The sequence below is a fragment of the Sus scrofa genome, chromosome 17, assembly GCF_000003025.6.
Source record: "Sus scrofa isolate TJ Tabasco breed Duroc chromosome 17, Sscrofa11.1, whole genome shotgun sequence".
Lineage (NCBI taxonomy): Eukaryota > Metazoa > Chordata > Mammalia > Artiodactyla > Suidae > Sus > Sus scrofa.
In genome coordinates, this window is record NC_010459.5 from 58,368,480 (window position 1) to 58,389,394 (window position 20,915).

Below are 20,915 nucleotides of genomic sequence, written 5' to 3' on the forward strand. Positions count from 1 at the left end.
GATCCTTCGCAAGCTTTTCTTGGCAGATGCCCGGACAGCTTCTGCTTCTGTCCTAACAGCCGCCGGAGGAGGGTCCCGGGGCACTGGCTGTGCTAAGGGACTGAGCTGGGTGAGCCTTGTTCCCACTTGGAAAGCAAAGGGTTTCCTTTCCGGTTTTGCATTCAAACTTACTTTCCTTTCCACTTGGTGGGGGGGTGGGCTTTTCTCACATCCTAAGAGCCGGGACAAGAGGAGCTGGCAAGGAAGCAAGAGGGAAGAGAGAAGGGGCAGGACCACCTGTACCGCCAGCCTGGTGCGGGGTCTCTAATGGGAGCAGTAATGCATCATTAGGCCAAATGGCAAAGGGGCTCCGGGGGGAGGCTTCTCGGGGGCTGCGGGGAAGGGGGGTGCTCGGCTTTCCTCCTTCCACAGTAAGACCCAGAGAAGGATGTTAATGAGGAGAGGTCTTTCTGCCGGGACTAAAGAGAGCACAACGGGCGGGTGAAGGCGAGCACTTTCCAGTTCCTTAAGCTGAAGCTTGGAGAAGCCATCAAGTCCACTCCCTGCAAATTGGCACCTTCGGTTCCAGCCTCCACATCCTCAAAGCATCTTTGCTGTGCCGTCGAGGTACTAATCACCCACGTGGAGAAAAAGGCACACTGGCTGATGGGGAACCGCATCCCTGCAAAGCTTTCTTTGGCTAGGAAAAAAAAAAAAATCATACAATAAAAAAGAGAAGTGTTTAAGCTTCAAAACTAAAAAGAAGCAGTTGGCTCCAGTTGTTGAAATGTTTTATAAAGCAACAGCAAGAGGGAAAAAAAATTCAAAATCAACGGTCCCAGAATGTGGAAAGAGAGCCAAAAATATTAATATACAGGAACACAGCAAACCCTCTGCAAGCTGCAAAAAATGTCTTCGTTTCCCCTGGATAATCAACAAGTACGGCAGCCTTTCCTCTCCATCGGCTCTCCCTGCAAACTGCCTGTTTGAAAGCTATGCGGTAAAACCCGTTTTCCAAATAAAAGAAAATAAAAGCAAAGGTCCATGGCTTTCTTGTTTCAAATATCATAGCGAAGAGGTTTGAACCCCTAGAACCTGAAGAGGAGGAAGATGTATATAAAACGAAGAAACCCAGACCACCGGAAATTAAAAATAAATAGAATTTCATATGCGTGAGTGTATTCATTTGCTGAGCACGGCAGGTCTCCTGGTAAAGAACTTCACTGAGGGTCGGGTGGTCATATAAGATACAGATGCCCAGCTAAATCTAATAAATGAATAACTCTTCAGTATAAGTACTGTATCGTAGAGGTATCTTCCATGACATTCAATTTAACTGGATGTCCTGTATTTCCGTATGCTGCATCTTGCAAGCCTACTGGTAGAAGGTTCTGGGTGCTTATGCTAACTGGGCAGTGCTAATACACACTCTAACAGGACAGCGAGCCCGGGCTCTGCTCCTATTTGGTTGAAACAAGGCCCGTGCCCACCCACGGGTCAGGGAGGTCCAGGGAGCTGGTGTCTCAGGTCCCCTGTGTCATCTTAGTCCTTGATCAGCTTCAGCTGCCTGAAAGCACAGTGAGAGCTGCTCCAGAGGGACACTGTGCCGGCCTCAGATGCCACCTCGGGAAAGCCGGGACTGAGGTCTTTCCCAAAGGCTGTGTGTGACCAGATTCAGCACACAGCCAGGCTTCTGCCCCCGGAAGTCACCCAGAGAGAAGAGGGTGGGGACATGTCCTCCTCACCCTCCGGCAGGGTCCTGCCCTGGAAAGAAGAGCGCCTCTAAGTAACGTTTGTGGTTAGGTGGTTGGGGACAGGGGGGCGGGGGGCGGGGATCCAGGTTTGGTTCAAATCCTTTCTCTTCCACTATCATTTGAGCCAGTTTTCCCTTCTGCAAAATGGTCACAGATGGAATCTCGCCTCCAAGAAGGCCATGCATCGCCACGAAGTTAGGGGCCGTCAGGAAGCATCTGGCCGGCCCTGGTGAAGGACGGCTCCCTGATGGGGACCGTGTTCCCGTGGCAGCCTCGGGGCCGCCCCAGGGAGCACCCCGGCGAGTGTGGCTCCGGTTCCTCTCTCACTTCTCAGGAAAGAAGGAATCCCACCTTCAGGGCTGGTCCACAGGTGGTCCATGGCCTCGTCTTCAAAACTGACATCCTCAAGAGGCAACCCCAGGTCCAGACAAAGCCCCATTTCCACCTGCCCACACTGTCCCCCAAACCTCTGTGCCGTGGGCCGAGGGCCCCTCCTGAGCCAAGGCTACCGAGATGCTACTCCCTGGGAACACTCTCCCTCACTGGTGAGCACCAACCCTCCAGGCACTGTGAGGGGTCCTGATCACCTGCCCCTCACAGCCTCCTATGATCCCTACCAGCTCATTTTGTAGATGAGGAAACTGGGCCTCAGAGGGGTTAGCCCACTTGCCCACGGTCACTGAGCTGGCACAGAGCAGAGCCCGGGCTTGAGCCCACATCCGATCCCAAAGCCAACATACTTAACCACAATTCTCATCCTGGACCCATCCCCCAGAGTACTCTGTGCAGATAGTTTTGAGGGGAATGGGCAAGACTGGCAAACTCTTATTCATCCTTCAAAACCCCACTGACTCATCACTCCTCTGCCCTTTTCTGCCTTATCTGGGGCTCTCTCATCCTACTGTTTCATCTTTCTGGCTGCATTACCACGGGGCTGCATCCACATCCATGTCCCTACCTAACAACTCCTGGAAGACGTGGGGTTTGCTTTCCTATTTCTGCCCTGGGCCATGCTCTCGCGGGTGCTCCCCAGCTGTGCTGGCCTCCTTAGAGTCCTTCAAACTGACCTCTTCGTGTGGGTCCCTTCCTCGCCAGATCTGTGTTTAAGCCTCCCCTTCTTAGAGGGGCCTTTTCTGGCCACCCACGGGGCACAGTCCTTCTGCAGCACTTCACTTGACTCTGTCACCTCCAGCCTCCTCCCCTGATTTAACTTTCCTGGCAGCACGTGTCTCTCCCTGGTGTTGCAGCACGTTTGTTTATCTGTCTTCATTTGCTTCATCGCACGTCTTCCCTCCAGACAAGGCAGCCCCAGGAGGCCAACGACTTTGTTGGTCTTGTTCCCTCCTGGATCCTCAGGCACGTGGGAGGCAGTCAGCAAACATTTGTTGAATGAATGAACCCTTGGCATCTGGCACATAGACACTCGGGAAACGAACTTATTCTTAATGAATCATTTGAACAGAATCCTCTTAGAAGCTTCCCGAGGGACAAACAGGCTTTGCCCCCCTGCGTGATGGATCCTCTTCCCAGCTATCCACTGTTCACAATTCTTCCAAGGGTTTCTTCCCTCCCACTGTAGGCATGGCGACCTCGGAGAAAAAGCCAGGAAGAAAACCCCAGGCCCATGTGGACACCTGTCCGCCTGTGGCAATCCAGCCCTGCGGCTTGTTCAGCGGTGGGGGTAGCGTGTTGCACATACACAAGTCCCTGCAGCTCCAGTCCCAGCCCCTGCCTGGCCCCTCCCTCTTTTGGCTGAGGCAGCAGCTGGGACCACCGCAATCCTGGGCCCCCACCCAGCATTTCCCACAGCCCAGAAGAGCATCACAGGCTTGCGGTGTGGAGAACGTTATTAGAGGGGCAACAGCCTCCAAACACCCCCCAGAGACGCACAGATCGTGGATAAGGGAGAGGGAGGTGGGGCGACCCGCTGGGGAGAGCCACTGACAGCCGATGGGAGACAAACACACAGCGTCCTCTCTGAAGGGTCTTCCTAAAATCAACATGGAGACCACCCGTGGGCCCACGGAAGCCTGCTCTCTGTCTGGGAGCTCCGGACGCCTGCGTATCTGCCCTACGCCCTGGATGCCCGCTCTGTTGTCTTCTAGACACACTTCTGGGAGGCGGGGGGCAGGGAGAAGAAGTCAGTGAACAAACACCAATGGAACAGCCCAAGGATGAGCAATTGGTGTGGATGGCCATGAAAGACTGTGGGGTGCAGGGTCTGGAGGCGATTTTCTCTTTTAACTCCATTTGGAGACGGTTTTAAACAGCAGAGGATAAAGAAATGCATGCATATGTTCTCCTAGAGCCACGGGCGCACCAAAGCTCTGGGCAGCACTTTCCTGGAGGCCCAAAACTCAGCCCCGGTGGCATCAGCAGCAGAATGGAACACTCTTCCTTGGGGGGTATGGCAGTGAACACACCAGCTACTTCTCAAACATGACAGTGGGCCAAGTAAGCCAGGCAAAAAACGATGCCAGGATGAGCCCACAAGGAGTGCAGATTGTGCTGAAACAAATCTCTGCCGCCCAGAGACAAGAGGGGGCCAGGGGCAGGGAGAGGGGCTGGATTGTCCTCTGTCGCAATCCAGACGGTGGCTACAGGGGTGTGTTCTCGGTGACGGAATCCGTTAAGCTCGGTCCATTTAGCATTGGAACACTAGACATGTACACTTGCACGACAGTCTAAGCGTTAAGGCGGCGGCGGGTGGGGTCGGGTGGGTGTTGTGTAGGGTCTTTCGGTCTCCCCAAGGTTTTCCGCTAAGGAGGAGGGCCGCTGCAGCGCGGAGCCTGGCAGGTGGGCAGGGAGGCGGGCGAAGAGCGCAGCTGCCCGGCCCAGGCAGGCAGTGGGCGCAGCGACGCCTCGAGAGCCAGGCGGCCCCACCCCGCCAGGTGCGGCGTCTTCTCCGCCTCCGCGTCCCGCGTTGCTCGGCAACCGGTCTCCCAGGCGACGCGGGACGCTGAGCCCAGGACCAGAACTCACAGGGCGCGCCAAGACCCCAGGCTCCATGGCGCAGAAACCAATCAGCACGGCAGCGGCGGAGCGCATGAACCTGGTGGCCCAGACGAGATCTGGTAACGCTGGAGATTCCGTAACCCAGTGGGCACACGGGGCGGCCTCGGTTTCCCACCAAGTCCTGGCGGTGGTCGACCTCTCCGCGCGAGGAGCGTGCACTGGAGATGGTCAGGGACCTTGTGGAAAGGGGGCAGGGCTGGGGACCAAAGAACCTTTCTTTCTCTTCTCTTGGGCACATCATAAGGCGTGAAAGATTTTGCATCTGGCTTTACAACCCTCTGCGAAGCTTTGCTTGTTAAGAGTCCACCGATGTCTGCTTATTTTTAAGATTTACCAAATGTTTTTTAAAAATCGTAAATTTGTTCAGTTCGAATGGGAGCACTTTACATTCTCTCTTGCCCCTCCTGGTTTTTTTTAACAAGAAATGTCAGAGAATAGCTCCATTTTCTCAAAGATGTATGTTCAGCAGGGGTTTGTAGTCGATGTTTTTATTCTATCCTTTGCTAAATAGCATCCTATCTCTGTGAAGTTTTAACCAATAGGAGAAGTTGCTAATTTAGATGCAAGTAAATACTAGCAACAACAAACTGTCATTGCTTACCTCTTAAACCTCAGTTATCCTAGTTGTCAACTCTAGGACTTTTTTACCTTTTCCTTGTAAACCCTGCTATAGTCCCTTCATACTTTAAATTAGCTCTGTTTCACTTAATGATTTATTTTGATGGGAAAGTTTATATCACTCTTAAAAATGGAAAGCCAGTGGTATTTGCCGTAAATACACAGCTATTATTATTTTTTAAATATTTACTTTTATCCGAATCCCCGCAATGGGAAGTACTGCCACAGCAGGGTCTGTTTCCACTGTCTCTAGAATGATCTTTTCTCCTTCCTCACAAGACCAACTCCTACGCGTCTTTCAAGACCCAAATCAGAGAGCACCCTCTGTGTGAACAGAGCCAGTGAAGCCCCTAGACTGTTCTGTCCCATGTCCAAAGGGCTGTCGGCGACTTGAAATGTGACGATTCCAGATTGGAATGAAGAGTAAACGTAAAATACTAGATTTCAAAAGTTTCAGACCCTGAAAAAAGTGATGCCCAAATTAAGTTTACCTGTTTATTTTCACTTTTTGAATGTGGCTGCTGGAAATTTTCAATTATATATATGGGTCATATTTGGCTCGTGGTTCATCTCTTTCTAAAATAGATTCAGCTTTAGATGCTCTGGGCCCAGGGAAAGAGCTTGGCTGGGGCCTCTGAAACTGGTGAGATATCGGAGGGCGTGGGGTACAGATATGGATTCCAAAATAGGAAAGGCAAGTTGAAAGTCAAAATGAATAAAAGTTTAATGGGTAACATACCCGCTCTTCAGTTGCAAGTCAGCTCAGCTCATAGGCAGTTACGTATAAATTATAGTCAACGTGGCGCAAAAGCAGGGCCAGGATTAGGGTGGGACGAGGGAGGAACCCGGACTGCGCTGTCTAAGGGGGGCTGGATCTTGAGGTCATGGGGGAGCTGGCTCTGCCCTTGCAGGAAACTGGGAGTGGGCACCTCCTTAAATGCTGCACTCCAGGGCCTCGCTTACTCTGCCCTGGTCCTTGATCTGAAAACAAGGGAAATTTAAACGTCCCTCCGCAATGACTGAACCCTCACCCATTCGTGTGGGTCACATGGCCTCCCAGAATAAGGAGTCTAGCACGGAGATGACCCCCCGGGAAGGGTCAGTCCCAAGGGTGCCTGCTCCCCGCTGTACCATCGCAGCATCTCTGGTCCTTAGACACACATCTCCCTTATATTTGTGGCAGGTCTGCAGCGGCAGGGACTCCCTCGCCCTTCCTGGCACGGGTCATCGTTCGGTCCAGATGCACCGAAGAATGTAAAACCAGGAGCACATTTTAGGGGTTGCTACTTTAATCCTTTTCAAATGTTGCCCAGCACTTAAAAACGTTCTTTTTCAGGAAATACCGCCTGAAGGCTGAAAACGAAGCACGGCAAAACTGGGCCCAGAACTGGGGATTTTTAACAACCCCCCTCAAGGAGGTAAATGTAAATTTTATGAGCCCGGGGGTTCTAGAATCAATCATTTCCAAGAATAAATGGTTATGAAGTGTATAATTTGCAAGAATAAAAATCAAGGAGCGTGTTGTAGGCGAAGACGGCTGACTCTGACACCTGACGTTTTGCTTCCATTCACGAATTTATTGAGTACTTATTATGTGCCAGGCGCCTTCTAGAAGCTTCATCCAAATCAGCTCATTTATCTCTTTGGCGACCCCCGTGGAAGGGGGCAGGGTGCTGTTTGATTCCCATTTGGCAGATGAGGGATTTGAGCTCAAAGAAGTGCAAAGTCACACAGCTAAGAAGGGGAGGCACCAGGGGAGAAGCTGGTGTGGCCAATTCCAGGGCCTCTCGGCCTCAGGCTCCCCATCTGTGAAAAGGGTGACAGTCCCCACACCTCACTGAAGGACGGTGGGCTTCAGATGCCATGAGAGGCCAGGTACATATGTGAGGATTTTTAGGAAAATACCCTTGGTGTTTGCTGCGCCAGGTAGATAAGAGAAGCCAGGCAAAGGACCAGGCATCATTCATGGGGAGAGGTGGGGACACCAGCCAAAGACCCCTGACCCCACTCAGAGGCAGCACCAACAGCCCAGCTGACAGCTACTGGGGCAGAGCTTGGGTGCGTGTCGTGATTGGTCAAAGCAGGTTCAGGAATAATCCAGCTGCCTTCATGAAATCTCCTGAGTCTAGCATCATGGCTTCAATATATACAACACCGCACAGGCCCACAAAAGGCCCATGTGGGCTTTCCTGGGGTGGCTGCCAATGGTTTGCAAGCTTCCCAGTTATCTCCAGGACACAAGAGGAGGAAGAAGCATTTTTTTTGGACGCGTGCAGAATCACAAAGAGCCAGATAATTCAAAGCGTTCATGATTCCAGGCAGCCTAAGCCCCATTTGTAATTCACCCCGTCCCCCTAGCTCTGAAATTATGCCATTCTAAATGAGTTTTTTTAAAAAAAAATACTTAGAGAGTGATGCAGTTTGAAATTTTATGCATGAGTCCTTATTAATGTAATATGCATAAAAGAGTCTATATTAATATTCTTTATGTGTAATTAAATCCGGTTTTTGAAGAGTTCAGAATGGCTTTAAAACTTAAAAGGGGTAGGGGGCGCTTCTCAGACTTTGAAGGTTGGTCCTGGAACCTTGCTGTCATTTTTTAGTTTGAGTCCATAACCTATAAAATGTTCTCAGATTACTTGGCGGGAATAGAAATTGGCAGCCTGTGAGTTGCCGGCAGTGGCCGGCTTGGGGCTGAGCTGGCCTGCCAGCAAGTCCCAACGGGATCCTTCTCCCTGGACCTGAGTGCCACCTGCGTTACTGGGCACCACCTGCACTACCTGTGCAGTGCATTGTTCTGGGGGGATGAGAAGGGGACACCCCTGAGGGTCTCAGCTTTCGGGGTCCCATCTCTGGGGCTTGTGTTTCAGCTGATCAAGTGTGAAGAAGAAGCCAGCACCCCCAAGCCCAGAATCGAGCTCCCCGAGCGGTTCCGCATCCGGCCAGTGACCCCAGTGGAGAAGTATATCCAGGTGCGCAAAATCGCTTTACATGCTTTTTTTCCTAAATAAGAAATCGGCCCTGCTAGGAGCAGTCTTGCTCCAGGTAGCCTAGCCATCCGCACAGGTAAGAAGGCAGCGGCACCCGGCCTTCGGGGACACGGGCTTCCAGCCCTTTCCAAGCCCACCAGTGGGAGACACAGCAGGTTACTTATCCCTGCACGTACGTACATATGTGCCAGACCTCTGAGGCCAGAAGGTGTTGGGATTTGAGCCCACTTTGCAGTGGGGCGCAGGGCTGTGGCATGCTGAGAGGGGCCTCCGGTCACTGAGTGAGTGGAGGGGTGCCCAGAGGGACAAGACCTCGGTGGCATTCCCACTGAGACAGGTCGGTTGAGGCCTCTAGAAGTTGCTGAGCTCTGTACGTCCCTGGGTCTCCTCTCATGGGGCTGTCATTTCAGTCATGGGTTCTGCCCTCCGCCCACTACGGAGAAGGCAGGTCTGTGTCCTGATGGGGAGAAGGGACGAAAACTCAGGATGAAGGCAGCCAGGGGTGGGGGCTTCGGCTCTGGATTTTCCTTCCCTGACATGCCCTCAGGGTACGGTGGGGTGGCCTGACTCAGTGGGCCCTCAGTGGGTGCCCTGGGTTAGCTGAATGAGTGAATGAAAGCAGCCCGCTGAGATGTTGAGAGGGTTTCCCCCTGAGTATGTAGCAATAGAGTCTTGCAGATTTTTCTAGAAATACAGCAAAATATCGGTCATAAATTCCAACATCCATGTGTACCCTGACCCCTGGTTACCATCTGGGGGGGGTTCTCCTCCAGGGTTCCATCCATCCGCACACCCCCAACGCATGCCAGCTCTTATTATGCTACTGTTGTCCTTTAGCTGCTCTCCATACAGAGGGCTTGGCACGGTTATCTCATGTCCACGACATGCCCGGAAAGCAGATTTAATCACCACCAAACCTCTTTTGCAGATGCGGAAACTGAAGCTGCCAAAGGCCGTGTATCTGATTCTAGAGCCCTGCTCTTAAATACACACAGACACACACACACACACACACATGCATACATATATATTTAAAAGTCAAACTCCACAGGCTGCTTTGTAACCTGCTCTTCTCGCTTAGCAGGATATCCTCTGTGTCTTTCCAGGCAGGCATCGCAGCACTCCCCATCATTTGCATATTAATGGCTGCGTCTTTGTCCGTCATCTGGACCAACCCGAATTTACCCAGCCCTGCCCCTCGCCCTGGATGTCCAGGTGGTTCCCAGTTTGGAACTTGAGGTGTTGTTGTAAGGAACACCCCATAGACATGGTGCTTTGCTCCTGGTCAGGGAGGTTCTTGGGACAGGCGCCCAGAAATGCGCTGCAGGCTCTAATGAAGCACGCCCGTGGGGAGCTCCGTCTGCTCGCACCAACCTGAGGGCTGACCAGTGGACAGAGCGGCTCTGATTTTTCTCCAGGGCTGGGCTTCGATTCGGCCCCCTCCCTCCCCTACCTCTACCCCTGAAAGGGACACAGTGATGAGGGGTCCTGCTGTCCCTCCTGACCCCAGGCAGTCCCCACAAGGCCCTGCTGGAGCTGGACCCTCCCTCTGCCGTCTTGATGAGGGACCCCAGCGCCTGCTCAAGGGGGTGGCCGCTGTGATCAGAGGATCACGTCTTCAAAGGAAGCGTCCCCTCGAAATCGGAGCAGTGTCCCCTTCTGGAGGGAGAAGAGAGGAACCGTCCTGTGGCCAGAGTGAAAGAGAACAGGACTTCCTCCTACGCGAGGCTCTGCTTAGGGAAGGGCTGGGGGGGGGGGGGGTACCAGAATCACGATCCCGGAAAGAGAGGCACTGCCTACTTCCCTCGGAACTGCCTTCCTGTGGAAGAAATGCTTCCCTTCGCCCTCCTGTCCTAGCCCCTCTCTAGGTGGACAGAGCTTTTAAAAACACATTTATGGAGTTCCCGTTGTGGCTCAGTGGGATAAGGACCTGACGCAGGTTCAATCCCTGGCCTCGCTCCGTGGCTCAAGGATCCAGTGTTGGCGCAAGCTGCGGTGCAGGTCGCAGCTGCAGCTCAGATTCATCCCCCAGCCTGGAAACGTCCATCGCCACAGGCGCAGCTGTAAAAAGAAAAACATATATGTATTCATGGTTTAAGGGGTAACCTATACCCAAAGTGCACGCTGCGAAAAGCCTCCTCCCTCCCCCGCCTCCTGCGAGCTGTGTCCCCCGCGTCTGCGCCCTTGCACGGGCGCCATGTGCATATCCCAAGCATGTGTGGGTCTCCAGCCTTTTTTTCTTAGTTCACTATGTTTTGACGTTGTTTATGCATCCTGTTTTCTGAGCAGTTTATCTTCAACGCCACTCTACCTCAGAACACACAGAGCTGCCTCCTTCTCTCAAACTGCCGCGCAGGGTCCCTGGGGCTGAAGGAGGCTCCTGGATGGCACGTAGGCTGAGTCCTGTCGTTGGCTCTTACAAACAGGGCTGCAGTCGGCGCCCCACACGAACGTCGGTGTGTATGTGGCAGGCGTTAGGCTGTCTTAGGATCCATGCCCAGAGATGCCCTGTCTGGTCAAAGAGCACTGGCCCTTTGCTCTTGCACGGATAACGGCAACCTTGCCATTCACAGGGAGGGAGCAGCAGCCTCTCCCTTGAGGCCCTGGTTTACGGTGGTGTTTTCATCTCTTTGCCAGTCCGGTGGGTGAAGGGCGACATCCCAGAGTGGTTTCTGACTGCGCTTCTCTTACAAGTTGTGGCTGGAGGGGCGAGCTAGTCTGCAGGTTCCCGAGAGCCATCTGGACCAGCACCAGAACCTGCTGGAAGAAACTCTGGCCTTGCTGGTGTTTACTCAGGACCCTCCCTGCATGTGGCCTCTCAGGAGAGTCATTTTAATACTTCGTCAAGAACATATATTAAGGGGCTTCCTCCACCGGTGGCTGCTGGCCCACCAGGACTGTCGCCTCCTGCCACCATCCTGCTCGAAGATCCTTTGGCTGAGCGTGAACCCATAGCCCCAAGCATATTAAACCTCTTCCTCTCAGTCCTTCTGCTGGAACAAATATTCCCCGCTGCTGCCGGGGTTCCAGGCGCCCCATATGAGCAGAACAGAAGATCATTCCAAACGGAGGTCCACCTGCCGAAACAGGTCCCCTCGTTTTCCAAAAATTTTCCACATTTCAAGAATTAACAAATTGTGGTTTCCAGATTCCAGATAGAATCCTGTTTCCCTTTTGGGTTTTTCGTTGTCTTTTTTGTCTTGGGCCACTCCCACGGCATGTGGAGGTTCCCAGGCTAGGGATCTAATCAGAGCTATAGCCGCTGACCCACGCCAGACCCACAGCAACGCCAGATCCGAGCCACGTCTGCAACCTACACCATGGCTGATGGCAACGCCAGATCCTTGACCCGAGGCCAGGGATCGAACCCACAACCTCATGGTTCCTAGTCAGATTCGTTAACCACTGAGCCACGACGGAAACTCCTCCCTTTTGTTTTTTCGTTCACTTCAATTGCTTTTCATTCTTGTGGTGTCTGTGGTTTGGGTTGCATGTGCGTACGTGTGTGTGTGCTCGCATGTGTGTGTTTGCACACGTGTCAGAAAGCCTTCTAATGAAAACTGGAAGGTCTGTATCTGCCAGGATGCCATGTGAGGATATTACTGTATATTTTATAAAGGGCATTGTGTATTTGATATTCGGTATTTCTACCTCTTATTTTTTCCCTATTTGCTTTTTTACCAAGTGGAAATTATTTTGCTAGAGGTCGTGAATTAAATGCACGAAGCACTACGGGATTCAGGAACCTGTCAGGTGATCATTATTTTCAAGGAGAACATGAGTCTCTGAGTCCACTGACAGGACCATGTCTACGTTCAGTGCACCTTCCTAGAGACACTGGCTCTTCCTTCTGTCTCTTCTTCCTATTTTTTCCTTGCAGTTTTATTGAGATATAATTGACATGCAGTGCCAGAGAAGTATAAGGTACATGACTCGCGCGTTGACTTACATACATCATGAAATGATTCTGACAATAAGCTTAGTGGCCATCTGTCCTTTCATAGAGATGGAAGATTTAAGAAATAGAAAAAAAAAAATTTGTTCCTTAGGATGCGTACTCTTCGGTTTGCTGTTAACCTCTTTCCTCCGTAACGGGCAGCAGGTGTTCCTTGGTTTTATCCCGTTGCACATGGCATCCCCGGTCCTCATCATGAGAAGTTTGTACCTTCTGACCACCTCCATCCACCCCCCTGTCCCCACACCTGCCTCTGGTAACTGCAGGGTTGATCATTTTCCTGTGAGTTTGTTCTGAAGCATAATTAACACTATAGGTGTTTAGCTCTTGTCATACAACAGAGGGATTCAATATTTCTAAACATGTCAAAACAATCCGAGTCTAGTTACGATCTGTCACCCTACGGAGATGTCGCGTAATTACTGACTATGGTCCCCACGCGGTACGTTTCCTACCTGTGACTCATTTTGCAAATGGAAGTTTGCACGTCTTACCTCCCTCACCTATTTCTCTGCTCCTCTGCCCTCCCTCTGGCAATGACCTGTTTGCTCTCAATTTCTATGACTGTCTCTGCTTCTGTTTGTCCACCTGTTTTGTTGTGTGGACCCCACGTTTAAGTGAATTCGGGCAGTATTTGTCTTCGGCTGACTTGTTTCACTCAGCGTAGCACCGCCCTGGCCCATCTCTGTTGGCACAAGAGGGAAGGTTTTCTGAGCTCTAACAGCTGAGTCATAGCCATGGTGTGTGTACGCACCACGTCTTCTTTCTCTGCTCCTCTGTCGATGGACACGTAGGCTGTTTCCATGTCTCGGCAACTGTAAACAGTCCTGCAATGAACAGACAGGTGCTTGTTATCTTTTTGAATTAGTGTTTGCATTTATTTCAGATAAATGGAATACCCAGAATGGAGTTGCTGGGTCTCGTGGTAGTTCTACTTGTTTCGAGGAACCTCCATACTGTTTTCCACAGTGGCTGCACCAGTGTCCATCCCTACCAGCAGTGCCCAAGGGGTCCCTTCTCTCCACATCCTCACCAGCACTCGAGTCCTGCTTGGTATGTGTTGTCTTTTTGACAGCAGCCATCCTGGCAGGTGTGAGGGGACACCCTATGGTGGCTGGTTTGCCTTTCCTTGAGGACTAGTGACACTGACTATTTTTCATGCGACTATTCACCACCTGTATGTCTTCTTGGGGAAAATGTCCGTTTGGGTCTTCTGCCTATTTTTCTAAACAGGTTGTTTGGGTTTTTTCGATGCTGAGTTGTGTGGTTTCTTTGCATATTGTGGATATTAACCCTTCGCTGGGGACATTGTTTGCAAATATCTTCCCCCATTCAGTAGGTGGCCTTTTCGGTTGGTTGATAAGTTCCTTCCCTGTGCAAAGAAGCTTTTTTACCCCATGTGTTTATTTTTGCTTTTGCTTCCCTTCCCTGAGGAGGCATATCCCCAAAAATCTTGCTAGGACCAATGTCAAAGAGTTACTGCCTATGTTTTCTTCCAGAAGTTCTGTGGTTTCAGCTCTTACATCTGAGTTGAGTTTTATTCGTGGTGGGATGTAGTCCAGTTTGATTCTTTTGCCCAGAGCTGTCCAGTTTTCCCAGCGCCATCCTGGAAGAGGCTGTCCTTCCCCCACTATACAGTCTTGCCTCCTTTGTCGTGGATTAATTGCCCGCAGACATGTGGGTTCGTTTCTGGGCTCTCGCTCCTGTTCCCTGGATCCCTGGCTCTGTGCCAGTTCCACGGTTCCTCCTGGCTTCTCCACACCAGGCCTCCCATGCGGATCCTGAAGCCTCTGTGGACACACGTCTCGTTGTGTGGCCCACGATGATTAACCCCCTGCCTTTCCTTTCCAGGTGCTTCCATCCCCCCCAGTCCCAAAGACGACCCAGGGCTTCATCGGCTGGAGGTCTGGGGTGCCAGGCCTGAACAAGTGTCTGGAGCATGACTGTGAGATCAGGAGCTGCAAAGGGGCGTATGCCAAGGAGCTAAACTGGCCCAAGCAGGGCATACACTGATCCAGACAGAGACGCAGCCCTGGGCAAAGAAAGGGTGGACCACCAAGCCCTGGAGCCCAGCCCAGGAAAAGAGGAGGCCGCCAGCCTCCCCGTGAAGACAGAGCCCCCTCCACGTTTGCTCATAGGATGTTGCTGCAAAGAACACAAAACAGCCCCTAGATGCTCTCAATTCATCAATGCCTCCCTTCCAGAATATGCTTGTAACACATTCACTCTTGGCTAATGCAATGGAAAAGGCAAAGCAGATTCTCTGAATTTTTTTTACGACTTTGGGAATGCCTAGGTATAGCTTTATATATTTAAAAACAATAAAGCATGATCTCATTTTTAAATATTTGTCTAAATCATTTCGTGTCACTTTCAACCCCACCTCTCACCAGCCTGGTTTATAATGAAATTGTCGGCCAGATGTCTCTGGACCCAAATATCCCTGGGCCTGCTTTTCAGGAGACATAAAGCACTTTAGGGATCCCCGGACACGCCTGTCCCAGGATATTCGCAGTATGGCAGCAGCTTTAAAGCAGAAATGAGCCTAAGATTCACCCCCGAGCACCGTTTTCCCAGGTGCGCCCCAGAAAACCTCCCACTTAGCCCACCCCCCGCCCACGCAGACGGCAGCCGAGCTGGCCACCGAGGCCACGTCCTCCCCCTGTGGACATCTGACGTCACCTGCTTGGGCAACGTTCTCTTGCTGGTCCCTGCCCGTTGCCGAGGCTTCACTTCAGTGCCTGCACACACGATGGGGGTGGAGAGCGGGGCACCCAGTTGGCGAGGTGGCCAGGAAGGAGCAGCCAGCCCACCTGCGGGTCCACCAACTGGGCCCCAGGAAGAATGAGAGCCAAGAGTTTGTAGGTGGCCTGTGAAAGCTGGTGCGTATGCTCTGAGAAGCAGGGGTGGTGCCTCCATCAGACCTGGAGGAGTTTGGGGGTGGGGGGGCTGCCAGGTACCTGCCTCCCAGAGTCACGTCCCTGACTTTCATCATTTGGCCAAGTGTCACTGTTCACAGGATGGGCCCCTCGCGGGTTTGCTTGACGAAGGGGGTCTCAGGGGCTTGTGTTGGGTGGGACCCACCTACAGGCTCAGCCATCCAAACCACCCCTGCTCACCTTGCCGTCTCGGTGTGGGGGGATGTGCTTCACCAACCCAAGAACACTTCATCCAGAACCTTCCCCTGACCCTTAACGCGGGCCTCCTCTAGCACGCTTCTAAAGGGACCCCATGACTTTGGGGGTACCAAATGCCTGGAAGACAGAGTTCCGACTGGATCTGAATCTGCAGGTTCTGGGCTCAGTGTCCGTATCCCAGAGCCCCGGGCTGAGCGCTGCTCTCATGCAGGCACGTGCTTCTCTATCAAGTCTGCAGAATGTGGTTTGAGGGACTGGTCTTCTTAGGGGGTGGGAGACGTTGAGGGGTGCTGATGCAGACCCTTCAGAGCCAGCCGGGCGGGCACTGAGAGCAGTCACAGAGCAAGCCTCCCCCAGCGACATCATTGGATCTGCTCCAACCCAGAGCGGGAAACTCAGCTGCTCATGGGCTGCCCAGCCTGGAAGAGCCAGAGCACGGGAAAAACCATCCTTCAGGAAGCCTTGTCATTCCCTCTGAGTGCAGTGCCCGCCCTCACGCCCTGCCACTCAGGCCACATGGGCCACAGCCCCCAGGACCTCCCACGGCCATCACGGCTGACCACCCACCTGCACCTGCAGACCACAGGCTTAAAGGAGAAACGTCGCAACTCTTGAGGCCCTGAGAAAAGAGGGCCAGGTTTTTATGGGTCGAACTGTGTCTCCCCCTCCCCCCCAAAAGGTATGTCCAAGTCCTAGTTGCCAGTACATGTGAAGGTGGCCTGATTTCGAAACAGGGTCACTGCAGAGGGAATTAGTGAACATAAGGTCACAGTGGAAGAGGAGACACGAGGAGGAGACGCTGGGTAAAGACACAGACCCACGTGGGAGACGCCAGGTCGTGGCCAGGTCGTGGCGGAGGCAGAAGTTAGAGCGACGCACCTTCGGCCCGGGAGCCAGCCATCGCCAGCGAACCATCAGAAGCCAGGAGGCAGCGAGGAAGGATCCCGCCCTGCGGCTGCAGAGGGAGCAGGACCCTGCCGACCCCGTGACTGGGGGCTGCCAGACTCCAGGGCTGGGAGAGGACCAACCTCTGTCGCTGAGGCCGCCCAGTGTGTGGGTCTCGGCGGCCCAGGAGAGAAGGATGGGATGGAAGACATTTTGCTGCCCCCTCCCCAGCCCCGCGGCCCAGACCCCGCCCTCCTCTGCGCACGCGTCTCTCATTGTCTGGACTCGGGCCGTGTCCGCCTGAGACCAGGTCACGTGGCTCGTTCAGCTGCAGGGATGTTTCTCATCCCCCAGATGTTCCGCCTGATGCAGACTAAACAATGAGATGCTGGGCCAAGCCCGTCTCTTTTAAATCCTGATGTTTTGGCGTTTCGGTCATCGCTGCAGGCAAGGCATCCACCCTTGAAGAAACCCACGTCCCTTCCGTGATCAGACGCTGCCGCCATGGTTGGGCAGAGGAGCCAGAACCTTCTGTCTTCCAGGCCTCGCCTTTAGCCCACCAGGGTCACAATTCCCTCCAACTGCCGTGCACAGAGGCAGCGTGCACCTGTGGCCGGGACACAGTGCCAGTGCCAGATGGTACTTTATGTCCTAATTCCTGCTCATAAGGTGTATCTGAGAACATTTTCCACAACAGTTTGGTGACAAAAGAGTCCAGCAAAAGAGATGGGCTCCCTTGACGTGTCTGGCCCTCAAGCCTGGTCAGGAATTTAGCATGGCTGGTTTGATTCTTGTGAAACTTGCTAGGGGGTTGACCTTAATTCTGATCTTAGCTGGCTTGTCTGGGTCAACCAGCAGCCTGGTTGTAGGGAGGCTGGCCAACAGATACCATCCATGGAAATGGCCAGGAGGAGCAGAGCAGGTGAACAGCTGAATCTTCAGAAAGACCAGACATCCGAGTTGGAAACGTCCCAGCAGGTTGCGGGTTCGATCCCCAGCCTAGCTCAGTGGGTTAAGGATCCGGCCTTGCTGTGAGCTGTGGTGTAGGTCACAGATGCAGCTCGGACCTGGCATGGCTGTGGCTGTGGTGTAGGCTGGCAGCTGTATCTCCGATTCGACCCCTAGCCTGGGAACCTCCATAAGCCACCGGTGCAGCCCTAAAAAGACAAAAGACCAAAAAAAAAAAAAAAAAAAAAAAAAAGGAGCCCAGAATCATTGTGGACTGTACACTTGTTGTGGGTCATTGTGGTACCAAGAGGCTACCAGCTGCTTGTCTGTGTTCAGTTTTAGGAGAGGCTCGTGGGGTTAAGGGGCTGTGTTGTGCGTGGGTGGGTCACAATTCTGATTGGATGAAATGCGAACAAGGACTCCTGGGTAAGCCACAGCCCTGGCATCAGAGGCATCAGGGAGAGCGGCTTGCTTGTCCCCCCAGAGAAATTAGGCCGGAGCATAAGCAACTGTTGTCTGAGTGTGCGCGTGGGTGTGACTGACGGATTTACTGTGCAGGCAGCTCCCTTTTATTTAGGAAACACATCTTGTTTCTAGGCGGCTCCTCTAACATTCCCGTGAGGATACACATGGCAGGTTGAGCCAGGCACACGTGCGCCACAGGGCAGGTGCAGAGCTGTGCACAGAACCAGCCCTGGAGCCAGAGGACACAGAAGGGCTGCATGGCCAGGGCTGAGCCAGGCTGGTGCCCCCTATAGGCTAAGGAAGGCTGGATTGCCCCCGGGCAGGGGCTGAAACCATCGCTAAGGTTAAGGGGTTTACTGGGTCTCTACTAAGTGCCTGTGTTCTAGTCGGACCCCACTTTTGATGTTTGACTGCCGACACTTTTTAAGCCTTCTCCCCCTCTGCCCACCTCCAGGCGTACTGGTAAGAAAGCCACAGGGCATGCTCCTTTGGCACCAGAGAGACATCCAAGGGGTGCATGGGACGCCTCGCCCCACCCCGCCCCCCGGCCACCATCCCAACCCCAAGCCAGTCTGCTTCCCCAGAGTTCTCAAGCCATTTTAAGACCAGCTTGGGGAGCCTGCCCTGCCCTCCCAGGAACCCTCAGGATATAGGTGATAAATTTGTTCCTACCGTCTCTCCATCGGACCACATTTGGGCTGGGGGGTCTGTCCCGTCTTTGCAGGTTGACGGGCTGACGACAGCTGTCAGGTTCATGCTAAACTCCTTACCTTCGTAGCAACCGTGCAAACTCAATCTTGTTACAAGCCCCTGAAGCAGGTGGAGGAAGAGAAGCTACATGCAGTGAAGTGACTTGTCCAAGGCCAGGTGGCAGGAGAGCCAGATCTCAAATGCTGCTCTGTGTGACTCCAGTGATGCCACAAAACCCCTCTGAGAACGGTCCACATGCCAGACTTCCGCAGCTGTCCCCTCTGCCAGGGCAGGGATCCCCAAGTCCCTTCCTGTCCCCAGGGTGCCACACCCTCATACCCCGAACCTGTGGTTCTGAGGAGACGTCACTGCCATAAGGGGGTCGCAGGGCATGGCCCCTTCGTCCTTGCGTTGGGAAGGTTATCGGGAGTATCCAAGTGGGCCCAGTGTAGTCACGTGAGCCTCTGCATATGGAGGCAGCGGGGTCGGCAGGAGACGTGGAGCAAGAGAAAAACTCGACATGTCATCAATGCTGTGAAGATGAGGAGGCCGCATGAGAAGGCAGGTGGCAGCCTCGGGAAGCCGGACAAAAACCGGGAAGAAAACAGGGACCCAGTCTTGCAGCCACACCGAACTAGATTCTGCCAAGAGCCAGAATGAGCCTAGGAGACGATGAGCCCAGGGAAACTCCAGCTGAGGGCTCAGGCCAGCCTCCAGAGACCCTGCGCAGAGAGCACCGGAGCCCGTCTGGACTTCTGACCCACGGGGAAGGGACCTTGTCTTAAAGCCCTAAAATTGTGGTATCAGTCACAGCAGCAATAAAAAACAAAAGCTGGAGTTCCCATTGTGGCTCAACTAGCATCCATGAGGACACAGGTTTGATCCCTGGCGCGGCTCAGGGGGTTAAGGATCCGGTGTTGTGGTGAGCTGTGCTGTTGGTCACAGACAGAGCTCGGATCCAGGGTTGCTGTGGTTGTGGTGCAGGCTGGCACCTACAGCTCTGATTCAGCCCTTAGCCTGGGAACTTCCATATGCCACTGGTGCGGCCCTAAAACAAAGGAAAAAAGAAAAAAGCCCCCAGAAGCTAATACACCATGTCGCCAAGAATGCCAGTCCCTGAGTCTCTGCCGTGCTCTTTCTCGGGGCTGCGTTCGCAGCAAGTAACAGCCAGGACGAGGAGCAGGCCGCTTACCTCCGGCTCCGACAGGCCTGGTCCCCGGCTCAGGGCTCCTCAGCTGGGACACAAACCTACCCTGTTGCCCCCGTGGAACCTGAAGGCAAAAGCACGGGATGCTGACGTCCATGCAACCTGTTGTACAGCGAGTACTGAGTCTTTGACCTCTGACCCAGGGGTCTGTGTCTCCTGCCAGCATTCACGGAGTAGCACCTGCTTAGCTTATGAATGAAGCCCGATCAAACCCAGACCTGACCACACGTCCGTCCCCTTTTCACTATTAAACTCCCACCCAGCAGCCCTGCCTTCAAGCAGCCCTTTCTGCCCCCTCACCGCTTCCATGCCATCAGGGCCACACACTTCTCTCACGGCAGCTCATCATCCAACAAGCCTGCCTTTATTTGAATAATGTATCTTTTAAAACTGCAACTTTTATTGGAGTTCCCCTTGTGGCTCAGCAGGTTGAGGACAGGACACTGTCTCTGTGAGGAGGCAGGTTCGATCCCTGGCCTCGCTCCGTGGGTTAAGGAACCGGTGTTGCTGTGAGCTGCGGTGTAGGTCACAGATGCAGCTCGGATCTGGCATTGCTGGGCCTGTGGCGTTGGCCGGCGCTCCAGTTTGACCCCCTAGCCTGGCCTGGACACTTCCATATGCTTCAGGTTCGGCTGTAAAAAGAAAAAAATAATAAATAAAAAAATCCCTTTTATTTTCTCTTGCTTGCTTGTTTCTTATCTTTTTTATTAACCTTAGGGTTTTTTTTTTCACTTTTTAAGTTTTATTGAAGTACATTTGATTTACAATATTGAGATTGAGAAGTATTTTTATTAATATTTTACTCCCCGAGTAGCCTGATGTTCCCGGTAGGCCAGGGATCCGGTCCCTCTTTCCTCACCATTACGCACAGTATCTAGAACAATACCCAGCAAATGACAGGTGCTTCATATTTGCTGAAAGGGGGGAGATACTGCGGGTGATGGAACCACAACTTTTCAGCCCTTGAAACACTCACCGTTCCATCGCTTCTCCATGACTCAGAATGCTAATAAAATGACAGGCACCTCAAAGGCTCCAATACAATACTTCCCTAAAAACAGGTGTGAAAGTCAAACGTTCAAAATCTTAGCAGTTGTGGAGTTCCCGTCGTTGCGCAGTGGTTAATGAATCCGACTATGAACAATGAGGTTGTGGGTTCGATCCCTGGCCTTGCTCAGTGGGTTAAGGATCTGGCGTTGCTGTGAGCTGTGGTGTAGGTCGCAGATGTGCCTCACATCCTGCGTTGCTGTGGCTCTGGCGTAGGCCAGTGGC

General features: G+C 52.9%; 1 protein-coding gene across 1 annotated transcript; it reads left to right on the plus strand.

Annotated features, from left to right (window-relative positions):
* Positions 4,689–14,656, plus strand: C17H20orf85 (chromosome 17 open reading frame, human C20orf85). Its single transcript, NM_001123088.1, is given in 5 exon segments — positions 4,689–4,794; positions 4,797–4,807; positions 6,703–6,784; positions 8,237–8,338; positions 14,163–14,656. Coding segments are annotated over 5 exon segments (411 nt in total). The 5' UTR covers positions 4,689–4,740; the 3' UTR covers positions 14,325–14,656.